Genomic DNA, 25,319 nt, shown 5'->3' on the forward strand with positions numbered 1-25,319 from the left:
CAGAAGGAGGCCATTCGGCCCATCGAGTCTGCACCGGCCATTATAAAGAGCAGCCTACAGAAGCCCACGTATCTACCCTATCCTCGTAACCCAGTAACCCCCACTTAACATTTTTTGGACACTAAGGGGCAATTTATCACGGCCAATCCCCCTAGCCCGCACATCTTTGGACTGTGGGAGGAAACCGGAGCATCCGGAGGAAACCCACGCGGACACGGGGGAGAACGTGCAGACTCCGCACAGACAGGGACCCAAGCCGGGAATCGAACCTGGGACCCTGGAGCTGTGAAACAACTGTGCTAACCACTGTGCGACTGTGCTGCCTTGGAGTGTAGGCCTTGCTGCCAAGGAGGCCATTTGTTGTTCACTGCCAACAGCCCTCGAGAACAAGGCCCACTGTGATTTCCTCCCCCGAGTGAATTTTATATCCATCAGCGAAATAATCTGTCGCTATGTGTTATAATAATAATCTTTATTGTCACAAGTAGGCTTACATTAACACTGCAATGAAGTTACTGTGAAAAGCCCCTAGTCGCCACATTCCGGCGCCTGTTCGGGTACACAGGGAGAATTCAGAATGTCCGATTCACCTAACAAGCACGTCTTTCGAGACTTGTGGGAGGAAACCGGAGCACCCGGAGGAAACCCACGCAGGCACGGGGAGAACAGGGCGGCATGGCGGCGCAACGGCTAGCACTGCTGCCCCATGGCGCTGAGGACCCGGGTTCGATGCTTGCCCCGGGTCACTGTCGGTGTGGAGTTTGCACATTCTCCCCGTGTCTGCGTGGGTCTCAGTCCCACACAACCCAAAGATGTGCAGGGCAGGTGGATTGGACACGCTAAATTGCCCCTTAATTGGAACAGAAATAATTGGATACTCTAATTTTAGTTTTGAAAAAAGACACAGGGAGAACGTGCAGACTCCGCACAGACTGTGACCCCAAACTGGGAATCGAACTCGGGACCCTGGCGCTGTGAGGCAACAGTGCTAACCACTGTGCTACTGTGTTGGGCACTTGCGGGCCTGAACTTTACGGCCCAAGGGGCGCGCGTACGCAAGGCTGGCCTGGGAGAGGGCGCGTTTCTGGGCCGACAATATTCCTCCGGTGCGTGTGCTGAGAACGCGCGCTGTTTCCTGTGGAGCTCTTTCTTAACCAGCGTTTGGCTTGCAGACTTCGGCACAGTGAAGGCCAACGTAGTGACGGTCTACTCCACCCAGGCCTCACTGTTGGAGACGCAGAGACAGTTGGCAGACAACCTGACCAAGCTTCGAGGAGAGATAAATGCTACACTGCGTGATGGTGACTGTGTTGGCTGTGAATCATTCCAATCAGCAGTCAATAACCTGGAGCTCAGTGTTAATTACACAGAGGTAAGGAGTGATTGGACACCGCCTTGAATCATAGAATGATAGAATTTACAGTGCAGAAGGAGGCCATTGGGCCCATCGAGTCTGCACCGGCCCTGGGAAAGAGCTCCCCACTTAAACCCACGCCTTCACCGCAGACCCGTAACCCAGTAACCCCACCCAACCTTTTCCACACGAAGGGGCAATTTTATCATGGCCAATCCACCCAACCTGCTCATCTTTCGGGACTGTGGGAGGAAACCGGAGCACCCGGAGGAAATCCACGCAGACACGGGGAGAACGTGCACACTCCACACAGACAGTCACCCGAGGCCGGAATTGAATCCGGGACCCTGGAGGTGTGAGGCAGCAGTGCTAACCACTGTGCCACCGTGCTGAGTACAGACCACATCTGAATCCAATCTTCCCTCAATATCGGTTCATTCCCGAAATCCAGAGAACATTGGCACAGACTCCCTTTTCGCTTCCCCCACACAGGGTTAAAACCGATTCTTAAATATACCTCAGAATTATGCCATCACCTTCCCCAAATTGGAAACCAAAGCTTTCACCGACAAGGTCGCAATGTGAACGTATTAATTTTTTTTAATTTTCCAATTTAGCATGGCCAATCCACCTTCCCTGCACATCTTTGGGTTGTGGGGGTGAAACCCACACAGGCACGGGGAGAATGTGCAAACTCCACATGGACAGTGACCCTGGGCCGGGATTGAACCGGGGTCCTCGGCGCCGTGAGGCAGCAGTGCTAACCACTGCGCACATATCATTGTAACCGGATTGCAACATTAACGGTTTGCTCCGTTCTGGAATTTCTCACAAAGAGCACCATCGAGATATGAAGTTAAGGGCCCATTCTCTTTCCTGCTCTCTGATGACTGTACGATCATTGATTTTCACTCCTCATTCTCCTCCTCTTGCTCCTTTCCTACCTTCGCAAATTGTCGCAAATCCCAGTAATAATGACCATGGCGACTATCATCGATCATCGCAGAAACCTACCTGGTTCGCTAATGTCCTTCAGGGAAGGAAATCTGCCGTCCTTACCCAGTCTGGCCTACATGTGACTCCAGATCCCACAGCGTTGTGGTTGACTCTTTACCCACTCTGAAATGGCTGACAGGCCCACTCAGTTCAAGGGCAATTAGGGATGGGCAACAAACGCAGGCCCAGCCCAGCAGCGCCCACATCCTTGAAGGGAGAAGGAAATGCCTTGAAGCCGGTTCGATCCTGGCTCTTCACTCCTGGGAGTTGTCGAAGCGACAGAGTGAATGATTTGCCGCGGGTTAAACATTGTGGCTTTCGATGCTCCACAAGTGATCACGCTCTCCATTCTATCGCTCTCCAGCCTCCTGAATTCCAGGCCGTGTTTGCAACATTCAACGGCATCTCGCAAAAGAACCTGATGGATTCCCTACAAAAGGTAACGTGGTCCATTCTCGGGTTGAGTTGGATTCCGAGCGTGCGCGCCATGCATGCGTGGGTGTGTGTGAGTGTGTGCGCGCATGCACGCGTGTGTGTGTGTGCTTGTGCAGATGTCCATATGTGAGTGTGAGTGTATGTGCATGTGCACATGAGTGTGTGCCTGCATGCGGGACTGATGGAAATGAGGCTATGACAGGTGAGGACCTTGAGATGATTGTTATCACCAAGGAGGTAGTGATGGGCAAGCTAATGGGGCTAAAGGTAGACAAGTCTCCTGGCCCTGATGGAATGCATCCCAGAGTGCTAAAAGAGATGGCTAGGGAAATTGCAAATCCACGAGTGATAATTTACCAAAATTCACTAGACTCTGGGGTGGTCCCAGCGGATTGGAAATTAGCAAACGTGACACCACTGTTTAAAAAAGGAGGTAGGCAGAAAGTGGGTAATTATAGGCCAGTGAGCTTAACTTCGGTAGTAGGGAAGATGCTGGAATCTGTCATCAAGGAAGAAATAGCGAGGCATCTGGATGGAAATTGTCCCATTGGACAGACGCAGCATGGGTTCATAAAGGGCAGGTCGTGCCTAACTAATTTAGTGGAATTTTTTGAGGACATTAACAGTGCGGTAGATAACGGGGAGCCAATGGATGTGGTATATCTGGATTTCCAGAAAGCCTTTGACAAGGTGCCACACAAAAGGTTGTTGCATAAGATAAAGATGCATGGCATTAAGGGGAAAGTAGTTTCATGGATCGAGGATTGGTTAATTAATAGAAAGCAAAGAGTGGGGATTAATGGGTGTTTCTCTGGTTGGCAATCAGTAGCTAGTGGTGTCCCTCAGGGATCAGTGTTGGGCCCACAACTGTTCACAATTTACATAGATGATTTGGAGTTGGGGACCAAGGGCAATGTGTCCAAGTTTGCAGACGACACTAAGATAAGTGGTAAAGCAAAAAGTGCAGAGGATACTGGAAGTCTGCAGAGGGATTTGGATAGGCTAAGTGAATGGGCTAGGGTCTGGCAGATGGAATACAATGTTGACAAATGTGAGGTTATCCATTTTGGTAGGAATAACAGCAAAAGGGATTATTATTTAAATGATAAAATATTAAAACATGCTGCTATGCAGAGAGACCTGGGTGTGCTAGTGCATGAGTCGCAGAAAGTTGGTTTTCAGGTGCAACAGGTGATTAAGAAGGCAAATGGAATTTTGTCCTTCATTGCTAGAGGGATAGAGTTTAAGACTAGGGAGGTTATGCTGCAATTGTATAAGGTGTTAGTGAGGCCACACCTAGAGTATTGTGTTCAGTTTTGGTCTCCTTACTTGAGAAAGGACGTACTGGCACTGGAGGGTGTGCAGAGGAGATTCACTAGGTTAATCCCAGAGCTGAAGGGGTTGGATTACGAGGAGAGGTTGAGTAGACTGGGACTGTACTCGTTGGAATTTGGAAGGATGAGGGGGGATCTTAGAACATAGAACATAGAACATAGAAAATACAGCACAGAACAGGCCCTTCGGCCCACGATGTTGTGCCGAACCTTTGTCCTAGATTAATCATAGATTATCATTGAATCTACAGTGCAGAAGGAGGCCATTCGGCCCCCTGAGTCTGCACCAGCTCTTGGAAAGAGCACCCTACCCAAACTCAACACCTCCACCCAACACCAAGGGCAATTTGGACATTAAGGGCAATTTATCATTGGCCAATTCACCTAACCCGCACATCTTTGGACTGTGGGAGGAAACCGGAGCACCCGGAGGAAACCCACGCAGACACGGGGAGGACGTGCAGACTCCGCACAGACAATGACCCAAGCCGAAATCGAACCTGGGACCATGGATCTGTGAAGCAATTGTGCTATCCACAATGCTACCGTGCTGCCCTTAAGAACAAATAAATCTACACTATATAATTTTCCCGTAATCCATGTACCTATCCAACAGCTGCTTGAAGGTCACTAATGTTTCCGACTCAACTACTTCCACAGGCAGTGCATTCCATGCCCCCACTACTCTCTGGGTAAAGAACCGACCTCTGATATCCCTCCTATATCTTCCACCTTTCACCTTAAATTTATGTCCCCTTGTAATGGTGTGTTCCACCTGGGGAAAAAGTCTCTGACTGTCTACTCTATCTATTCCCCTGATCATCTTATAAACCTCTATCAAGTCGCCCCTCATCCTTCTCCGCTCTAATGAGAAAAGGCCTAGCACCCTCAACCTTTCCTCGTAAGACCTACTCTCCATTCCAGGCAACATCCTGGTAAATCTTCTTTGCACCTTTTCCAGAGCTTCCACATCCTTCCTAAAATGAGGCGACCAGAACTGTACACAGTACTCCAAATGTGGCCTTACCAAAGTTTTGTACAGCTGCATCATCACCTCACGGCTCTTAAATTCAATCCCTCTGTTAATGAACGCGAGCACACCATAGGCCTTCTTCACAGCTCTATCCACTTGAGTGGCAACTTTCAAAGATGTATGAACATAGACCCCAAGGTCTCTCTGCTCCTCCACAATGCCAAGAACTCTACCGTTAACCCTGTATTCCGCATTCATATTTGTCCTTCCAAAATGGACAACCTCACACTTTTCAGGGTTAAACTCCATCTGCCACTTCTCAGCCCAGCTCTGCATCCTATCTATGTCTCTTTGCAGCCGAAAACAGCCCTCCTTACTATCCACAACTCCACCAATCTTCGTATCATCTGCAAATTTACTGGCCCACCCTTCAACTCCCTCATCCAAGTCATTAATGAAAATCACAAACAGCAGAGGACCCAGAACTGATCCCTGCGGTACACCACTGGTAACTGGGATCCAGGCTGAATATTTGCCATCCACCACCACTCTCTGACTTCTATCGGTTAGCCAGTTAGTTATCCAACTGGCCAAATTTCCCACTATCCCATGCCTCCTTACTTTCTGCAGAAACATATAAGATTATGAAGGGAATAGATAGGATAGATGTGGGCAGGTTGTTTCCACTGGCAGGTGAAAGCAGAACTGGGGGGCACAGCCTCAAAATAAGGGGAAGTAGATTTAGGACTGAGTTTAGGAGGAACTTCTTCACCCAAAGGGTTGTGAATCTATGGAATTCCTTGCCCAGTGAAGCAGTAGAGGCTCCTTCATTAAATGTTTTCAAGATAAAGATAGATAGTTTTTTGAAGAATAAAGGGATTAAGGGTTATGGTGTCGAGCCGGAAAGTGGAGCTGAGTCCACAAAAGATCAGCCATGATCTCATTGAATGGTGGAGCAGGCTCGAGGGGCCAGATGGCCTACTCCTGCTCCTAGTTCTTATGTTCTTATGTGTGTCTGCGTGAGTGTTTGTGTGTACGAGCATGCGTGTGTGTATGTGTGCATGCCTGCATGCACTTGTGTGTGTGTATGCATGAATGTGTATGGGTTCAAATGTGTCTTTCCAATGAGTGCGTGTGCGTGCATGTGTATATGTGCATGTGTGTGTATATACGTGCTTGCGTGTACGTGTGTGCATGAATGAATGTGCATGTGTGTATGTGTGTGCTTGAGTATGTGCGTGTGTGTATGCGTACCCCTGTGTGCATGTGTGCATGGATTGCATGTCTGTGCATGTGCATGTATGCGTGTGCGTGTGAATAACAACCAAACTGCCAATGTGCCCTATCTCTCTCTTGCCTCTTAGGGCAACCGCACCTTTAATGAGATTCCTGCCAGGGTGGCCAATGAAACTTCGCAGATTATATCGGGTAGGTATGTCTGATGGGGTGTGAGGAGGTGGGTGGGGGGGGGGGGTGGGGGGGGGAGGGGTTGTTGAGCAGACAAGAGAGCCTGGTGATGTCGCTGAATCCGTCAACTTAATGACGCAAAACCAACAGACCGAATGGCATCTGGGCTACCGCATGGAAAACATAGAAACATAGAAAATAGGAGCAGGAGTAGGCCATTCGGCCCTTCGAGCCTGCTCCCCCATTCATTCTGCTCATGGCTGATCATCCAACTCAATAGCCTAATCCTGCTTTCCCCCCCCCCCCCCCCCCCCCCATATCCTTTCATCCCCTTTGCCCCGAGTGCAAAATCTAACTGCTTCTTGGAAAACATACAATGTTTTGGCTTCAACTACTTCCTGTGGTAACGAATTCCACAGGACACCCACTATCAGGAACATTCTTCCTGTCCAGTCCTGTTAGAATTTTATAAGTCTCTATGAGATCCCCCCTCATTCTTCTGAACTCCAGCGAGAACAATCCCAACCTAGTCAATCTCTCCTCATACGTCAGTCCCGCCATCCCTGGAATCAGTCTGGTAAACCTTCGCTGCACTCCCTCGAGAGCAAGAACATCCTTCCTCAAGAGAAGGAGACCAAAACTGCACACAATATTCCAGATGTGGCCTCACCAAGGCCCTGTATAATTGCAGCAAGACATTCCTGCCCCGTACTCGAAACCTCTCGCAATGAAGGCCAACATACCATTAGCCTTCTTTACCGCCTGCTGCACCTGCATGCTTACCTTCAGCGACTGGTGTATGAGGACACCCAGGCCTCATAGAACATAGAACATAGAACGATACAGCGCAGTACAGGCCCTTCGGCCCACGATGTTGCACATTTTCCTCTCCTAATTTATGGCCACTGAGATAAAGGTCTGCCTTCCTGTTTTTGCTACCAAAGATCTGGTCCTGTGTAATGAGGCAGGATTGATTAATGATCTCATAGTTCGGGATCCTCTTGGAAGGAGCGATCACAATATGGTGGAATTTAAAATACAGTTGGAGGATGACAAGGTAAAATCAAACACTAGTGTTTTGTACTTAAACAAAGGCGATTACAATGGGATGAGAGAAGAACTAGCTAAGGTAGACTGGGAGAAAAGACTTCATGGTGAAGCAGTTGAGGAACAGTGGAGAACCTTCCGAGTGATCTTTCACAGTGTTCAGAAAAGGTCCATACCGACAAAAAAGAAAGACGGTAGAAAGGGGAAAAATCGACCGTGGATATCGAAGGAGGTGAGGGAGAGTATCAAATTGAAGGAAAAAACATACAAAGTGGCAAAAATTAGTGGGAGACTAGAGGACTGGGAAGTCTTTAGGGGACAACAGAAAGCTACTAAAAAAGCTATAAAGAAGAGTAAGGTAGATTATGAAAATAAACTGGCTCAGAACATAAAAGCAGATAGTAAAAGCTTCTACAAATATATAAGACAAAAAAGAGTGGCTAAGGTAAAAATGAGAAGGGAGATTTAATAATAGGAGACGGGGAAATGGCTGAGGAGCTGAACAGGTCTTTTGAGTCAGTCTTCACAGTGGAAGACACAAATAACATGCCATTGACTGATGGAAATAAAGATATGATAGGTGAGGACCTTGAGATGATTGTAATCACTAAGGAGGCAGTATTGGGCAAGCTAATGGGGCTAAAGGTAGACAAGTCTCCTGGCCCTGATGGGATGCATCCCAGAGTGTTAAAAGAGATGGCTAGGGAAATTGTAAACGCACTAGTGATAATTTATCAAAATTCACTAGACTCTGGGGTGGTCCCAGAGGATTGGAAAGTAGCAAACGTGACACCACTGTTTAAAAAAGGAGGGCGGCAGAAAGCGGGTAATTATAGGCCGGTAAGTTTAACTTCGGTTGTAGGGAAAATGCTGGAATCTATCATTAAGGAGGAAATAGTGGGGCACCTGGAGGGAAATTGTCCCATTGGGCAGACACAGCATGGGTTCATAAAGGGTAGGTCGTGTCTGACTAATTTGGTAGAATTTTTTGAGGACGTTACCAGTGCAGTAGATAACGGGGAGCCAATGGATGTGGTATATCTGGATTTCCAGAAAGCTTTTGACAAGGTGCCACACAAAAGGTTGCTGCATAAACTAAAGATGCATGGCATTGAGGGTAAAGTGGTAGCATGGGTAGAGGATTGGTTAACTAACAGAAAGCAGAGAATGGGGATAAATGGGTGTTTCTCTGGTTGGCAACCTGTAACAAGTGGGGTCCCTCAAGGATCAGTGTTGGGCCCGCAGTTGTTCACAATTTACGTAGACGATTTGGAGTTGGGGACCAAGTGCAATGTGTCAAAGTTTGCAGACGACACTAAGATGAGTGGTAAAGGAAAAAGTGCAGAGGATACCGGAAGACTGCAGAAGGATTTGGATAGGTTAGGTGAATGGGCTGGGGTCTGGCAGATGGAATTCAATGTTGCCAAGTGTGAGGCTATCCATTTTGGAAGGAATAATATCAGAATGGATTGTTATTTAAACGGTAAGATGTTAAAACATGCTGCTGTGCAGAGGGACCTGGGTGTGCTGGTGCACGAGTCGCAAAAAGTTGGTGTGCAGGTGCAACAGGTGATTAAGAAGGCTAATCGAGTTTTGTCTTTCATTGCTAGAGGGATGGAGTTCAAGACTAGGGAGGTTATGCTGCAATTGTATAAGGTGTTGGTGAGGCCACATCTGGAGTATTGTGTTCAGTTTTGGTCTCCTTACCTGAGAAAGGACATATTGGCACTGGAGGGAGTGCAGAGGAGATTCACTAGGTTGATCCCAGAGTTGAGGGGATTAGATTATGACGAGAGGTTGAGTAGACTGGGACTGTACTCATTGGAGTTTAGAAGGATGCGGGGGGATCTTATTGAAACATATAAAATTATGAAGGGAATAGATAGGATAGATGCGGGAAGGTTGTTTCCACTGGTCGGGGAAAGCAGAACTAGGGGGCATAGCCTCAAAATAAGGGGAAGTAGATTTAGGACCGAGTTTAGGAGGAACTTCTTCACCCAAAGGGTTGTGAATCTCTGGAATTCCTTGCCCAGTGAAGCAGTTGAGGCTCCTTCTTTAAACGTTTTTAAGAAAAAGATAGATACCTTTCTAAAGAATAAAGGGATTCGGGGAAATGGTGTACGGGCCGGAGAGTGGAGCTGAGTCCACAAAGATCAGCCATGATCTCATTAAATGGCAGAGCAGGCTCGAGGGGCCAGATGGCCGACTCCTGTCCCTAGTTCTTATGTTCTTATGGATAACCTCACATTTATCCAAATTAAACTGCATCTGCCATTCATTTGCCCACTCACTCAACGTGTCCAAATCACACTGAATGATCTCTGCATCCTCCTCACAGCTCACCCTCCCACCCAACTTGGTGCCATCTGCAAATTTGGAGATATTACATTTTGTTCCCTCATCCAAACCATTAATATATATTGTGAATAGCTGGGGTCCCAGCGCTGATCCCTGAGATACCTCACTAGTCACTGCCTGTCAATTTGAAAAAGACCTACTCTTTGTTTTCTGTCTGCCTCTATCCGTCTCAGTAGGCTTCCCCTAATCCCATGCGCTTTAATTTTACATACTAATCTCTTATGTGAGACCTTGTCGAAAGCCTTCTGAAAGTCTAAATATATCACATCCACTGGCTCCCCCTCATCAATTCTACTAGTTACGTCCTCGAAGAATTCCAGTAGATTTGTCAAGCATGATTTCCCCTTCATAGATCCATACTGACTCTGTCCGACCCTGCCGCTGTTCTCTAAGTGCTCTGCTATAAAATCTTTGATAATGGATTCTAGAATTTCCCCCACTCCCGACGTCAGACTTACTGGTCTCTAATTCCCTGTTTTCTCTCTACCTCCCTTTTTAAGTAGTGGAGTTACATTAGCCCCCCCCCCAATCTGCAGGGACTGTTCCAGAGTCTATAGAATCCTGGATGATGATTATTTCTAGATAGTGGGGCAGCACGGTAGCACAAGTGGATATCACTGTAGCTTCACAGCGCCAGGGTCCCAGGTTCAATTCCCCGCCGGGTCACTGTCTGTGCGCAGTCTGCACGTGGGTTTCCTCCGGGTGCTCCGGTTTCCTCCCACAGTCCAAAGACATGCAGGGTCAGTGGATTGGCCATGATAAATTGCCCTTAGTGACCAAAAAAAGTTAGGAGGGGTTATTGGGTTACAGGGATAGGGTGGAAGTGAGGGCTTAAGTGGGTCGGTGCAGACTCAATGGGCCGAATGGCCTTCTTCTGCACTGTGTGTACTATGTATCCACCTCCTTAAGCATTCTGGACTTAGATTATCAGACCCCGGGAATTTATCCACCATCAATCCCATCAATTTCCCAACACCATTTCTCTACTAATACTGATCTCCTTCAGTTCTTTCCTCTCACTAAACCCTGCGTTCCCCAGCTTTTCTGGTATGTTATTTGTGTCCTGATTTGTGAAGACAGAACCAAAGTATGTTGGTCAGCCATTTCTTTGTTCCCCATTATAAATTCCTCCTTCTCCAGTTTCTGACTGTACGGGACCTACATTTATCTTCACCAATCCTTTTCTCTTCACATACCTACAGAAACTTTTGCAGTCAGTTTTTATGTTCCCTGTAATCTTACTCTCATACTCTATTGTCCCCTTCTTAATCAATCCCTTTGACCTCCTTTGCTGGATTCTACACCGCTCCCAATCTTCAGGCCTGTTGTTTTTCTTGGCCAATTGGTATGCTTCTTCCTTGGATCGGATACTATCTCTAATTTTCCCTTGTAAGCCATTAGTTGGCCATCTTTCCCCTTTTTCCTTTTGTGCCAGACAGTAATTGTTTCCCCACGCGCTCCTTGAATGTTTGCCATTGCCTATCCACTGTCATCCTTTAACGTAACATTTCCCAATCCATCATAGCCAACTTGTGCTTCATACCATCGTAGTTTCCGTTATTCATACTCAGGACCTTAGTCTAAGAATCAACTACGTCACTCTCCATCTTGGTAAAGGATTCTACCATATTATGGTCATTCAGGCAGCACGGCATCGCAGGCTCAGTGGTTAGCACTGCTGCCTCACGGCGCCGAGGACCCGGGTTCGATCCCGGCCCCGGGCCACTGTCCGTGTGGCGTTTGCACATTCTCCCCGTGTCCGCGTGGGTCTCACTCCCACAACCCAAAAAAAGATGTGCAGGGTAGGTGGATTGGCCACGCTAAATTGCCCCTTCATAAAAAAAATATTATAGTCGCTCATCCCCAAGGGGTCTCACGCAACTAGATTGCCAATTATTCCTTTCTCATTGCACGATACTCCGTTTAGGATGACCTATTCTCTAGTTGGTTCCTTAACGTATTGGCCCAGTAAACCATCCCGTATACATTCCCGGAATTCCTCATCTACGGTATTGTGACTAATTTGATTTGCCCAGTCTACATGCCAATTAAAGTCACTCATGATTCCAGATTTTCCTTTATTGAAAGCGTCTCCTGTTTAATGCCATTCCCAACATCACCACTGCAGTTTGGGGGGGTCACTGTTTCATGATATGTGCTGGATCTTTTGCAGATGCCAATGTACAGCTTCAGACAATCAAGGAGGACATCTTGCAATTCACTCAGTCAGTGACATTTATAGATCAGCTCAAGAATGTGACCAATGTTCTCAACTCCTCCCAGGTGGACAACGCCACAGCTTCCGTGAAGGAGTATGATTACTACAGGTACACGGAAAACACCGTCGCATTCCCTGCCTCCCGGTTCCATTCTCTTCCTTTTCCCGCAGGATGCAGGAAACCTGAGCTGGCTATCCAGCTCCTTGAGTCTGCTGCGATGAGATCATGGCTGATCGGATTTTGACTACAGCTTCACCTAACTGCCTACCCACCCTATCCCATTGGCGGGATTCTGCGGACGCCAACTTCGCGTCCGGCAATCAGCCGGAGGAGACCTGTTCCCGAAGAAACCGCCCTGATGCTCCACCCCCCGACCGGCGTCGGCCGCGCGTGCTATCATCCGTCGGTAACTCGGCGTGGCGGCTGCGGTCACAGTTCAGCATCGCCACAGTTGGGGGAGGGCCGACCCGCGGGCAGGGGGGACTTTGCCAGGGGCTGGGGCCATTGTGGCGGTCGTCCGGAGCTTGCGAGCCGGCCAAAGGGGCGGCGCTCTTTTGTAGGCCAGGTCTGCGAGTGGCCGCAGCCATGTTGCAAGCGCAGCCCCAGACCGGGCAATTCTCCGGGGCGTAACGGTACTAGATCCGGATGTTCTATGCTGCCTCCCTGCTAGCCCCCAGTTTTGCGCTGAATTTTTGGGCGTGAGGCCACAGTCCCAGGATCAGAGAATCCAGCCCTTTGTGTTTCAATAAGGGGCTAGATCCTCCGCCGATAGCGGAGGTCCCGATGCGGCAGAGAATCCTGTGTCCGTGAAGAAACTGGATCGATGCCCACCGCCAATCTGTTTGCAAGGCTCTGGTCCCCTCTTTGTGACAGTATCAAGGTTCCCGCCCCGTCCCAGGGGTTAAATGCTGCCGCTTCCTCTTTTCCCGCAGCAGAAAACACTTAACTGCTTTTGATGCGGCCAGGAGCTGTCAATCATTGCCAGATAAAAGCAAATTACTGCGGATGCTGGAATCTGAAACCAAAAGAGAAAATGCTGGAAAATCTCAGCAGGTCGGGCAGCATCTGTAGGGAGAGAAAAGAGCGAACGTTTCGAGTCCAGATGACCCTTTGTCAAAGCTAAAAGGCATAGAAAGTGGGAGATATTAATACTGCGGGGTGAGGGAATGAAAGGTGAGTCATAGCCACAGAAACCAAGGGAACAGAGTGTTAAGAGGCACAGAAACCAAGGGTACAGAGTGTTAATGGCAGTCCCCAGAGAGAATAAAAGATGTGAAAGGCATAAGAGCAGAGAAACTAAAATCAGAGGATAAACTGTGACAGATGTATATGTGGGGGAGGGGAAGCAGGAAGCAAAGGGGAGAAAGAGTAAGGAAAGGCGGATAAGATAGGGCGGAAAATTATGTATATAAAGAAAGGCAAGAAAGAAAAAAATGGTAGAAGACAGTTAAAATGAAATGGGATGAACACAAATGGGTCGAGGTGGGGTAGAGCTGATCATCTGAAGTTGTCGAATTCGATGTTGAGGCCGGAAGGCTGTAGCGTGCCAAACCGGGAGATGAGATGTTGTTCCTCCAGTTTGCGTTGAGCTTCACTGGAACATTGCAGCAGGCCAAGAACAGACACGTGGGCATGGGAGCGGGGTCTGGTGTTAAAATGGCAAGCAACGGGAAGGTCAGGGATCTGAATGCTCACAGACCGAAGATGCCCAGCATAGCGATCACCCAGTCTGAGTTTGGTCTCTCCGATATAGAGGAGACCACATTGGGAGCAGCGGATGCAGTAGACCAAATTGGAAGGGATGCAAGTGAAACGCTGCTTAACCTGGAATGAGTGTTTTGGGCCTGGGATGCTAAGCATGGAAGAGGTAAAGGGGCAGGTGTTACACCTTCTGCGATTGCATGGGAAGGTGCCAGGGGTGATGGGAGAGGTACTGGGTATGGAGGAGGAGTGGACTGGATTATCTCGGAGGGAACGGTCTCTGCGGAATGCTGACAGGGGGAGTGAGGGGAAGATGTGTTTGGTGGTGGCATCACGCTGGAGTTGGCGAAAATGGCGGAGGATTATGCACCAAAATAGTCATCAATGTATCGGTAAGGGAGTTGTGGGAGGGGGCCCGGGTAGGCCTGGAGCAAGGAATGTTCCACATACCCCATAAAAAGGGAGCGTAGCTAGGACCCAAGCGGGTACCCATTGCTACACCTCTGATTTGGAGAAAATGGGATGAGTTGAAGGAGAAGTTGTTGAGAGATAGAACGAGTTTAGCCAGGCGGAGGAGAGTGGTGGTGGATGGGAATTGTCCGGGCCCCTCTCCGAGAAAGAAGCGAAGAGCTCTCAGGCCATCCTGGTGTGGGATGGAGGTGTAGAGGGATTGCACATCCGTGGTTAACAGAATGCGGTTAGGGCCCGCGGACTGGAAGTTGTCAATATGACGCAGGGCATCTGAGGAATCCCGGAGGCAGCTGGGAAGGGAATGGACCAGAGGAGTGAGGATGCAGGAAGAGCGCCAAAGAGCGTTCGCGAGAGTACCGCCAGGGAGGCGGGAACATTCTGACTCTGGGGACGCGCGATCTAACCGTGTGTTGCGCCCTCCCTTCCAGGTGGATTGTGGGTATCGTGCTGTGCTGCATCATCCTCCTAATCATCGCCTGCAACTTCCTGGGCCTGGGCTTCGGCACCACTGGCATCGCGACCCGGAACGACTCCTACGGCACCAATGGGTGTTCCCTATCCGGAGCCAATTTCCTGATGGCGTAAGACAAAGTTTGAGTTGGGCGGATGTGTGTTTAGCGGTACCCTGTGTCCCAGAGAGACAGCACGCCTGTATTTCGGAACCCTTCCAGATCAAACGTCTATCTCCTGACAGTTTCAATATCAGTGTGGAGTCTGTGTGTGCATGTGCGTGTGTGAGTGTGTGTGAATGTGTGTGTGAATGTGAGTGAGTGTGTGTGTGTATTTGTATATGTGTTTGAATGTGAGTGAGTGTGTGTATATATGTGAGTGTGTGTGTGTATTTATATATGTGTGTGAATGTGAGTGAGTGTGTGGGTCTGAATGTGAGTGTGTAAGTGTGTGTGTGAGTGTGTGAGTGTGTGTGCATGTGTGAATGTGAGTGTGTGTGTGTATATATGTGAGTGTGTGTGTGTGTATTTGTATATGTGTGTGAATGTGTGTGTGAAGAGTGTGTGTCTATGTGTGAGTGTGTGTGTGAATGTGAGTGTGTGTGTGTGTGTTTGTGAGTGAGTGTGTGTGAATGTGAGTGTGTGTGTATATGTGTGAGTGTATTTGTATATGTGTGTGAATGTGTGTGAGTGTGTGTGTGAAGAGTGTGTGAGTGTGTGTGTGAATGTGAGTGTGTGTATATGTGTGTGTGAGTGTGTGTGTGAGTGTGTGTGTGTGAATGTGAGTGTGTGTGTGTTTGTATATGTGTGTGAGTGTGTGTGTGTCTGAATGTGAGTGTGTGTTTGTATGTGTGAGTGGGTGTGTGAGTGTGTGTGTATATGTGTGAGTGTGTGAGTGTGTGTGTGTGTATTTGTATATGTGTGTGAATGTGAGTGTGTGTGTGTCTGAATGTGAGCATGTGAGTGTGTGTGTGTATGTGTGAGGGTGTGAGTGCATGTGTGTGTATTTGTATATGTGTGTGAATGTGAGTGAGTGTGTGGGTCTGAATGTGAGTGTGTGTGTCTGAATGTGAGTGTGTGTGTGTATGTGTGAGTGCATGTGTGAGTGTGTGTGTGAGTGTGTGTGTGTGCGTGAGTTTGCGTGTATGTGTGAATGTGTGAGTGCATGTGTGAGTGTGTGTGTCTGAATGTGTGTGTGTGTGTGTATGTGTGAGTGTGTGAGACTGTGTGTGTGAATGTGAGTCTGTGTGTGTCTGAATGTGAGTGAGTGTGTGTGAGTGAGCATGTGTGTGTGTATGTGTGTGAGTGAGTGTATGAGCATGAGTGTGTGAGTTTGTGTGAGTGTGTATGTGTGACCGTAAGTGTGTGTGAGTTTGTGTGAGTGTGAGTATGTGTGGGAGTGTGTGTGTGAGTGTGTGTGGGAGTGTGTGTGTGAGTGTGCGTGGGAGTGTGTGTGTATATGTGTGTGTGTGTGTGAGTATGTGTATATGTGAGTCTATGTGTGAGTGTGTGTGTGTGTATGTGTGACCATGAGTGTGTGTGAGTTTGTGTGAGCATGAGTGAGCGTGTATGTGTGAGTGTGTGAGTGTGTATGTGTGAGTGTGTGAGTGTGTGTGTGTGTCTGAATGTGAGTGTGTGTGTGAATGTGAGTGAGTGTGTGTGAGTGTGTGAGTATGCGTGAGTGAGTGTGTGTGAGTGTGAGTGTGTGTGAGGGTGTGTGTATGTGTGAGTGTGTGTGTGAGTGAGCATGTGTGTGGGTGTGTGAGGGAGCGTGTGAGTATATGTGTGTGAGTGAGTGCGTGTGAGCGTGAGTGTGTGAGTTTGTGTGAGTGTGTATGTGAGTGTGTGAGTGTGTATGTGTGACCGTAAGTGTGTGTGAGTTTGTGTGAGTGTGAGTGTGTGTGGGAGTGTGTGTGTGAGTGTGTGTGTATATGTGTGTGTGTGAGTATGTGTATATGTGAGTCTATGTGTGAGTGTGTGTGTGTGTGTATGTGTGACCATGAGTGTGTGTGAGTTTGTGTGAGTGTGTGTGTATGTGTGAGTGTGAGTGTGTGTGAGTTTGTGTGAGCATGAGTGTGTGTGAGTGAGCGTGTATGTGTGAGTGTGTGTGTGTATGTGTGAGTGTGTGTGTGTGTCTGAATGTGAGTGTGTGTGTGAATGTGAGTGAGTGTGTGTGAGTGAGCATGTGTGTGTGTATGTGTGTGAGTGAGTGTGTGAGCATGAGTGTGTGAGTTTGTGTGAGTGTGTATGTGTGACCGTAAGTGTGTGTGAGTTTGTGTGAGTGTGAGTGTGTGTGGGAGTGTGTGTGTGAGTGTGTGTGGGAGTGTGTGTGTGAGTGTGCGTCGGAGTGTGTGTGTATATGTGTGTGTGTGTGTGAGTATGTGTATATGTGAGTCTATGTGTGAGTGTGTGTGTGTGTATGTGTGACCATGAGTGTGTGTGAGTTTGTGTGAGCATGAGTGAGCGTGTATGTGTGAGTGTGTGAGTGTGTATGTGTGAGTGTGTGAGTGTGTGTGTGTGTCTGAATGTGAGTGTGTGTGTGAATGTGAGTGAGTGTGTGTGAGTGTGTGAGTATGCGTGAGTGAGTGTGTGTGAGTGTGAGTGTGTGTGAGGGTGTGTGTATGTGTGAGTGTGTGTGTGAGTGAGCATGTGTGTGGGTGTGTGAGGGAGCGTGTGAGTATATGTGTGTGAGTGAGTGCGTGTGAGCGTGAGTGTGTGAGTTTGTGTGAGTGTGTATGTGAGTGTGTGAGTGTGTATGTGTGACCGTAAGTGTGTGTGAGTTTGTGTGAGTGTGAGTGTGTGTGGGAGTGTGTGTGTGAGTGTGTGTGGGAGTGTGTGTGTATATGTGTGTGTGTGAGTATGTGTATATGTGAGTCTATGTGTGAGTGTGTGTGTGTGTGTATGTGTGACCATGAGTGTGTGTGAGTTTGTGTGAGTGTGTGTGTATGTGTGAGTGTGAGTGTGTGTGAGTTTGTGTGAGCATGAGTGTGTGTGAGTGAGCGTGTATGTGTGAGTGTGTGTGTGTATGTGTGAGTGTGTGTGTGTGTCTGAATGTGAGTGTGTGTGTGAATGTGAGTGAGCGTGTGTGAGTGTGTGAGTATGTGTGAGTGAGTGTGTGTGAGTGTGAGTGTGTGTGAGGGTGTGTGTATGTGTGAGTGTGTGTGTGAGTGAGCATGTGTGCGGGTGTGTGAGGGAGCGTGTGAGTATATGTGTGTGAGTGAGTGCGTGTGTGCGTGTGAGCGTGAGTGTGTGAGTTTGTGTGAGTGTGTATGTGAGTGTGTGAGTGTGTATGTGTGACCGTAAGTGTGTGTGAGTTCGTGTGAGTGTGTGTGGGAGTGTGTGTGTGAGTGTGAGTGTTTCTGGGAGTGTGTGTATATATGTGAGTGTCTGTGAGTGTGTATGTGTGAGTGTGTGTGAGTATGTGTATATGTGAGCCTATGTGTGAGTGTGTGTGTGTGTATGTGTGACCATGAGTGTGTGTGAGTTTGTGTGAGTGTGTGTGTATGTGAGTGTGAGTGTGTGTGTGTGTGTGAGCGTGAATGTGTGTATGTGTGAGTGTGTGAGTGTGTGTGTGTGAGTGTGTGTGTGTATGTGTGAGTGTGCGAGTGTGTGAGTGTGTGTGTGTGTCTGAATGTGTGTGTGTGTGTGTGGGTCTGAATGTGAGTGAGTGTGTGTGTGAGTGAGTGTGTGTGAGTGTGTGTGTATGTGTGAGTGTGTGTGTGAGTGTGTGTGTATATGTGTGTGAGTGAGTGAGTGTGTGTGTGTGTGTGAGCGTGAGTGTGTGAGTTTGTGTGAGTGTGTATGTGAGTGTGTGAGTGTGTATGTGTGACCGTAAGTGTGTGTGAGATTGTGTGAGTGTGAGTGTGTGTGGGAGTGTGAGTGTGAGTGTCTGTGGGAGTGTGTGTGTATATGTGAGTCTATGTGTGAGTGTGAGTGTGTGTGTGTGTGTGTATGTGTGACCATGAGTGTGTGTGAGTTTGTGTGAGCGTGAGTGTGTGTGTATGTGTGAGTGTGTGTGTGAGTATGTGTATATGTGAGTCTTTGTGTGTGTATGTGCATATGTGTGAGTTTATGTCTAAGTGTGTGAGTGTGTGTGTGAGTGTGTGTATATGTGTGTGTATATGTGTGTGAGTGTGTGTGGTGTAGTATGTGTGGGTGATGTGGTGTGGTGTGTGTGGGTGATGTGGTGTGGTGTGTGTGGGTGATGTGGTGCAGTGTGTGTGGGTGATGTGGTGTGGTGTGTGTGGGTGATGTGGTGTGGTGTGTGTGGGTGATGTGGTGTGGTGTGTGTGGGTGATGTGGTGTGGTGTGTGTGGGTGATGTGGTGCAGTGTGTGTGGGTGATGTGGTGTGGTGTGTGTGGGTGATGTGGTGTGGTGTGTGTGGGTGATGTGGTGTGGTGTGTGTGGGTGATGTGGTGTGGTGTGGTGTGGGTGATGTGATGTGGTGTGTGTGGGTGATGTGGTGTGGTGTGTGTGGGTGATGTGATGTGGTGTGGTGTGTGTGGGTGATGTGGTGTGGTGTGTGTGGGTGATGTGGTGCGGTGTGTGTGGGTGATGTGGTGTGGTGTGGTGTGTGTGGGTGATGTGGTGCGGTGTGTGTGGGTGATGTGGTGTGTGTGGGTGATGTGGTGCAGTGTGTGTGTGTGATGTGGGGTGGTGTGTGTGTGTGATGTGGTGTGGTGTGTGTGGGTGATGTGGTGTGGTGTGTGTGGGTGATGTGGTGTGGTGTGTGTGGGTGATGTGGTGTGGTGTGTGTGTGTGATGTGGTGTGTGTGGGTGATGTGGTGTGGTGTGTGTGTGTGATGTGGTGTGGTGTGTGTGTGTGATGTGGTGTGGTGTGTGTGTGTGATGTGGTGTGTGTGATGTGGTGTGTTGTGTGTGGGTGATGTGATGTGGTGTGTGTGGGTGATGTGGTGTGGTGTGTGTGGGTGATGTGATGTGGTGTGTGTGGGTGATGTGGTGTGTGTGGGTGATGTGGTGTGGTGTGTGTGGGTGATGTGGTGTGTGTGTGTGATGTGGTGTGGTGTGTGTGGGTGATGTGATGTGGTGTGTGTGGGTGATGTGGTGTGGTGTGTGTGGGTGATGTGATGTGGTGTGGTGTGTGTGGGTGATGTGGTGTGGTGTGTGTGGGTGATGTGGTGCGGTGTGTGTGGGTGATGTGGTGTGGTGTGGTGTGTGTGGGTGATGTGGTGTGGTGTGTGTGTGTGATGTGGTGTGGTGTGTGTGGGTGATGTGGTGTGTGGTGTGTGTGGGTGATGTGGTGTGGTGTGTGTGGGTGATGTGATGTGGTGTGGTGTGTGTGGGTGATGTGGTGCGCTGTGTGTGGGTGATGTGGTGTGTGTGGGTGATGTGATGTGGTGTGTGTGTGTGATGTGGTGTGTGTGTGTGGGTGATGTGATGTGGTGTGGTGTGTGTGGGTGATGTGGTGTGGTGTGTGTGGGTGATGTGGTGTGGTGTGTGTGTGTGATGTGGTGTGGTGTGTGTGCGTGATGTGATGTGGTGTGGTGTGTGTGGGTGATGTGGTGTGGTGTGTGTGGGTGATGTGGTGTGGTGTGTGTGGGTGATGTGGTGTGGTGTGTGTGGGTAATGTGGTGTGTGTGTGTGGGTGATGTGGTGTGGTGTGTGTGGGTGATGTGGTGTGGTGTGTGTGGGTGATGTGGTGCAGTGTGTGTGGGTGATGTGGTGTGGTGTGTGTGGGTGATGTGGTGTGGTGTGTGTGGGTGATGTGGTGCGGTGTGTGTGGGTGATGTGGTGTGGTGTGTGTGGGTGATGTGGTGCAGTGTGTGTGGGTGATGTGGTGTGGTGTGTGTGGGTGATGTGGTGTGGTGTGTGTGGGTGATGTGGTGTGGTGTGTGTGGGTGATGTGGTGTGGTGTGTGTGGGTGATGTGATGTGGTGTGTGTGGGTGATGTGGTGTGGTGTGTGTGGGTGATGTAGTGTGGTGTGTGTGGGTGATGTGGTGTGGTGTGTGTGGGTGATGTGATGTGGTGTGTGTGTGTGATGTGGTGTGGTGTGTGTGGGTGATGTGGTGTGGTGTGGTGTGTGTGTGTGATGTGGTGTGTGTGTGTGATGTGGGGTGGTGTGTGTGGGTGATGTGGTGTGGTGTGTGTGGGTGATGTGGTGCAGTGTGTGTGGGTGATGTGGTGTGGTGTGTGTGTGTGATGTGGTGTGTGTGGGTGATGTGGTGTGGTGTGTGTGGGTGATGTGGTGCAGTGTGTGTGTGTGATGTGGTGTGGTGTGTGTGGGTGATGTGGTGTGGTGTGTGTGGGTGATGTGGTGTGGTGTGTGTGGGTGATGTGGTGTGGTGTGTGTGTGTGATGTGGTGTGATGTGGTGTGTGTGGGTGATGTGGTGTGTGTGGGTGATGTGGTGTGGTGTGTGTGTGTGATGTGGTGTGGTGTGTGTGGGTGATGTGGTGTGGTGTGTGTGTGTGATGTGGTGTGGTGTGTGTGGGTGATGTGGTGTGGTGTGTGTGGGTGATGTGGTGTGGTGTGTGTGGGTGATGTGGTGTGTGTGTGTGTGGGTGATGTGGTGTGGTGTGTGTGGGTGATGTGGTGTGGTGTGTGTGGGTGATGTGGTGTGTGTGGGTGATGTGGTGTGGTGTGTGTGGGTGATGTGGTGCGGTGTGTGTGGGTGATGTGGTGTGGTGTGTGTGTGTGATGTGGTGTGGTGTGTGTGGGTGATGTGGTGCGGTGTGTGTGGGTGATGTGGTGTGGTGTGTGTGGGTGATGTGGTGTGTGTGTGTGTGGGTGATGTGGTGTGGTGTGTGTGGGTGATGTGGTGTGGTGTGTGTGGGTGATGTGGTGTGGTGTGTGTGGGTGATGTGGTGCGGTGTGTGTGGGTGATGTGGTGTGGTGTGTGTGGGTGATGTGATGTGGTGTGGTGTGTGTGATGTGGTGTGGTGTGTGTGGGTGATGTGGTGCGGTGTGTGTGGGTGATGTGGTGTGGTGTGTGTGTGTGATGTGGTGCGGTGTGTGTGGGTGATGTGGTGCGGTGTGTGTGGGTGATGTGATGTGGTGTGTGTGGGTGATGTGGTGCAGTGTGTGTGGGTGATGTGGTGTGTGTGGGTGATGTGGTGCAGTGTGTGTGGGTGATGTGGTGTGGTGTGTGTGGGTGATGTGGTGCGGTGTGTGTGGGTGATGTGGTGCGGTGTGTGTGGGTGATGTGGTGCGGTGTGTGTGGGTGATGTGGTGTGGTGTGTGTGGGTGATGTGGTGCGGTGTGTGTGGGTGATGTGGTGTGGTGTGTGTGTGTGATGTGGTGTGGTGTGTGTGGGTGATGTGGTGCAGTGTGTGTGGGTGATGTGGTGTGGTGTGTGTGGGTGATGTGGTGTTGTGTGTGTGTGTGATGTGGTGTGGTGTGTGTGGGTGATGTGGTGTGGTGTGTGTGGGTGATGTGGTGCGGTGTGTGTGGGTGATGTGGTGTGGTGTGTGTGTGTGATGTGGTGCGGTGTGTGTGGGTGATGTGGTGTGGTGTGTGTGGGTGATGTGGTGTGGTGTGTGTGTGTGATGTGGTGCGGTGTGTGTGGGTGATGTGGTGTGGTGTGTGTGGTTGATGTGGTGTGGTGTGTGTGGGTGATGTGGTGTGGTGTGTGTGGGTGATGTGGTGTGGTGTGTGTGGGTGATGTGATGTGGTGTGTGTGGGTGATGTGATGTGGTGTGTGTGGGTGATGTGGTGCAGTGTGTGTGGGTGATGTGGTGTGTGTGGGTGATGTGGTGTGCTGTGTGTGTGTGATGTGATGTGGTGTGTGTGGGTGATGTGGTGCGGTGTGTGTGGGTGATGTGGTGTGGTGTGTGTGGGTGATGTGGTGTGGTGTGTGTGGGTGATGTGATGTGGTGCGGTGTGTGTGGGTGGTGTGGTGTGTGTGGGTGATGTGGTGTGGTGCGTGTGGGTGATGTGGTGCGTTGTGTGTGGGTGATGTGGTGTGGTGTGTGTGGGTGATGTGGTGTGGTGTGTGTGTGTGATGTGGTGTGTGTGGGTGATGTGGTGCAGTGTGTGTGTGATGTGGTGTGGTGTGTGTGGGTGATGTGGTGTGGTGTGTGTGGGTGATGTGGTGTGTGTGGGTGATGTGGTGTGGTGTGTGTGGGTGATGTGGTGTGGTGTGTGTGTGTGATGTGGTGTGTGTGGGTGATGTGGTGCAGTGTGTGTGTGTGATGTGGTGTGGTGTGTGTGGGTGATGTGGTGCGGTGTGTGTGGGTGATGTGGTGTGGTGTGTGTGGGTGATGTGGTGTGGTGTGTGTGGGTGATGTGGTGTGGTGTGTGTGGGTGATGTGGTGCGGTGTGTGTGTGGGTGATGTGGTGCGGTGTGTGTGGGTGATGTGGTGCGGTGTGTGTGGGTGATGTGGTGTGGTGCGTGTGGGTGATGTGGTGTGGTGTGTGTGGGTGATGTGGTGTGGTGTGTGTGGGTGATGTGGTGTGGTGTGTGTGGGTGATGTGGTGTCGTGTGTGTGTGTGTGTGTGTGTGATGTGATGTGGTGTGTGTGTGTGATGTGGTGTGGTGTGTGTGGGTGATGTGGTGTGGTGTGTGTGGGTGATGTGGTGTGTGTGGGTGATGTGGTGTGGTGTGTGTGGGTGATGTGGTGCGGTGTGTGTGGGTGATGTGGTGTGGTGTGTGTGTGTGATGTGGTGTGGTGTGTGTGGGTGATGTGGTGCGGTGTGTGTGGGTGATGTGGTGTGGTGTGTGTGGGTGATGTGCTGCGGTGTGTGTGGGTGATGTGGTGTGGTGTGTGTGGGTGATGTGGTGTGGTGTGGTGTGTGTGATGTGGTGTGGTGTGTGTGGGTGATGTGGTGGGGTGTGTGTGTGTGATGTGATGTGGTGTGTGTGGGTGATGTGGTGCGGTGTGTGTGGGTGATGTGGTGTGGTGTGTGTGGGTGATGTGGTGTGGTGTGTGTGGGTGATGTGATGTGGTGCGGTGTGTGTGGGTGGTGTGGTGTGTGTGGGTGATGTGGTGTGGTGCGTGTGGGTGATGTGGTGCGGTGTGTGTGGGTGATGTGGTGTGGTGTGTGTGGGTGATGTGGTGTGGTGTGTGTGTGTGTTGTGGTGTGTGTGGGTGATGTGGTGCAGTGTGTGTGTGATGTGGTGTGGTGTGTTTGGGTGATGTGGTGTGGTGTGTGTGGGTGATGTGGTGTGTGTGGGTGATGTGGTGTGGTGTGTGTGGGTGATGTGGTGTGGTGTGTGTGTGTGATGTGGTGTGTGTGGGTGATGTGGTGCAGTGTGTGTGTGTGATGTGGTGTGGTGTGTGTGGGTGATGTGGTGCGGTGTGTGTGGGTGATGTGGTGTGGTGTGTGTGGGTGATGTGGTGTGGTGTGTGTGGGTGATGTGGTGTGGTGTGTGTGGGTGATGTGGTGCGGTGTGTGTGTGGGTGATGTGGTGCGGTGTGTGTGGGTGATGTGGTGCGGTGTGTGTGGGTGATGTGGTGTGGTGTGTGTGGGTGATGTGGTGTGGTGTGTGTGGGTGATGTGGTGTGGTGTGTGTGGGTGATGTGGTGTCGTGTGTGTGTGTGTGTGTGTGTGATGTGATGTGGTGTGTGTGGGTGATGTGGTGTGGTGTGTGTGGGTGATGTGGTGTGGTGTGTGTGGGTGATGTGGTGTGTGTGGGTGATGTGGTGTGGTGTGTGTGGGTGATGTGGTGCGGTGTGTGTGGGTGATGTGGTGTGGTGTGTGTGTGTGATGTGGTGTGGTGTGTGTGGGTGATGTGGTGCGGTGTGTGTGGGTGATGTGGTGTGGTGTGTGTGGGTGATGTGCTGCGGTGTGTGTGGGTGATGTGGTGTGGTGTGTGTGGGTGATGTGGTGTGGTGTGGTGTGTGTGATGTGGTGTGGTGTGTGTGGGTGATGTGGTGCGGTGTGTGTGGGTGATGTGGTGTGGTGTGTGTGTGTGATGTGGTGCGGTGTGTGTGGGTGATGTGGTGTGGTGTGTGTGGGTGATGTGATGTGGTGTGTGTGGGTGATGTGGTGCAGTGTGTGTGGGTGATGTGGTGTGTGTGGGTGATGTGGTGTGGTGTGTGTGGGTGATGTGGTGCGGTGTGTGTGGGTGATGTGGTGTGGTGTGTATGTGTGATGTGGTGTGGTGTGTGTGGGTGATGTGGTGCAGTGTGTGTGGGTGATGTGGTGCGGTGTGTGTGGGTGATGTGGTGTGGTGTGTGTGTGTGATGTGGTGCGGTGTGTGTGGGTGATGTGGTGTGGTGTGTGTGGGTGATGTGGTGTGGTGTGTGTGTGTGATGTGGTGTGGTGTGTGTGGGTGATGTGGTGCAGTGTGTGTGGGTGATGTGGTGCGGTGTGTGTGGGTGATGTGGTGTGGTGTGTGTGTGTGATGTGGTGCGGTGTGTGTGGGTGATGTGGTGTGGTGTGTGTGGGTGATGTGGTGTGGTGTGTGTGGGTGATGTGGTGTGGTGTGTGTGGGTGATGTGGTGTGGTGTGTGTGTGTGATGTGGTGCGGTGTGTGTGGGTGATGTGGTGTGTGTGTGTGTGGGTGATGTGGTGCAGTGTGTGTGGGTGATGTGGTGCGGTGTGTGTGGGTGATGTGGGGTGGTGTGTGTGGGTGATGTGGTGTGGTGTGTGTGGGTGATGTGGTGCGGTGT

General features: G+C 50.2%; 1 protein-coding gene across 2 annotated transcripts in view; it reads left to right on the forward strand.

Annotated features, from left to right (window-relative positions):
• The window catches only part of LOC140396995 (prominin-2-like), an 80,260-nt gene that overhangs the window by 20,163 nt on the left and 34,778 nt on the right, over positions 1–25,319 (forward strand). For both annotated transcript variants that reach the window (XM_072486006.1, XM_072486005.1), the window contains exons 8-12: positions 1,173–1,372; positions 2,715–2,789; positions 6,457–6,520; positions 12,078–12,231; positions 14,724–14,876. In XM_072486006.1, the coding sequence (XP_072342107.1) occupies positions 1,173–1,372; positions 2,715–2,789; positions 6,457–6,520; positions 12,078–12,231; positions 14,724–14,876 (646 nt within the window). The remainder of the gene's footprint in view (positions 1–1,172; positions 1,373–2,714; positions 2,790–6,456; positions 6,521–12,077; positions 12,232–14,723; positions 14,877–25,319) is intronic.

This window comes from Scyliorhinus torazame, chromosome 20 (genome assembly GCF_047496885.1).
Source record: "Scyliorhinus torazame isolate Kashiwa2021f chromosome 20, sScyTor2.1, whole genome shotgun sequence".
Lineage (NCBI taxonomy): Eukaryota > Metazoa > Chordata > Chondrichthyes > Carcharhiniformes > Scyliorhinidae > Scyliorhinus > Scyliorhinus torazame.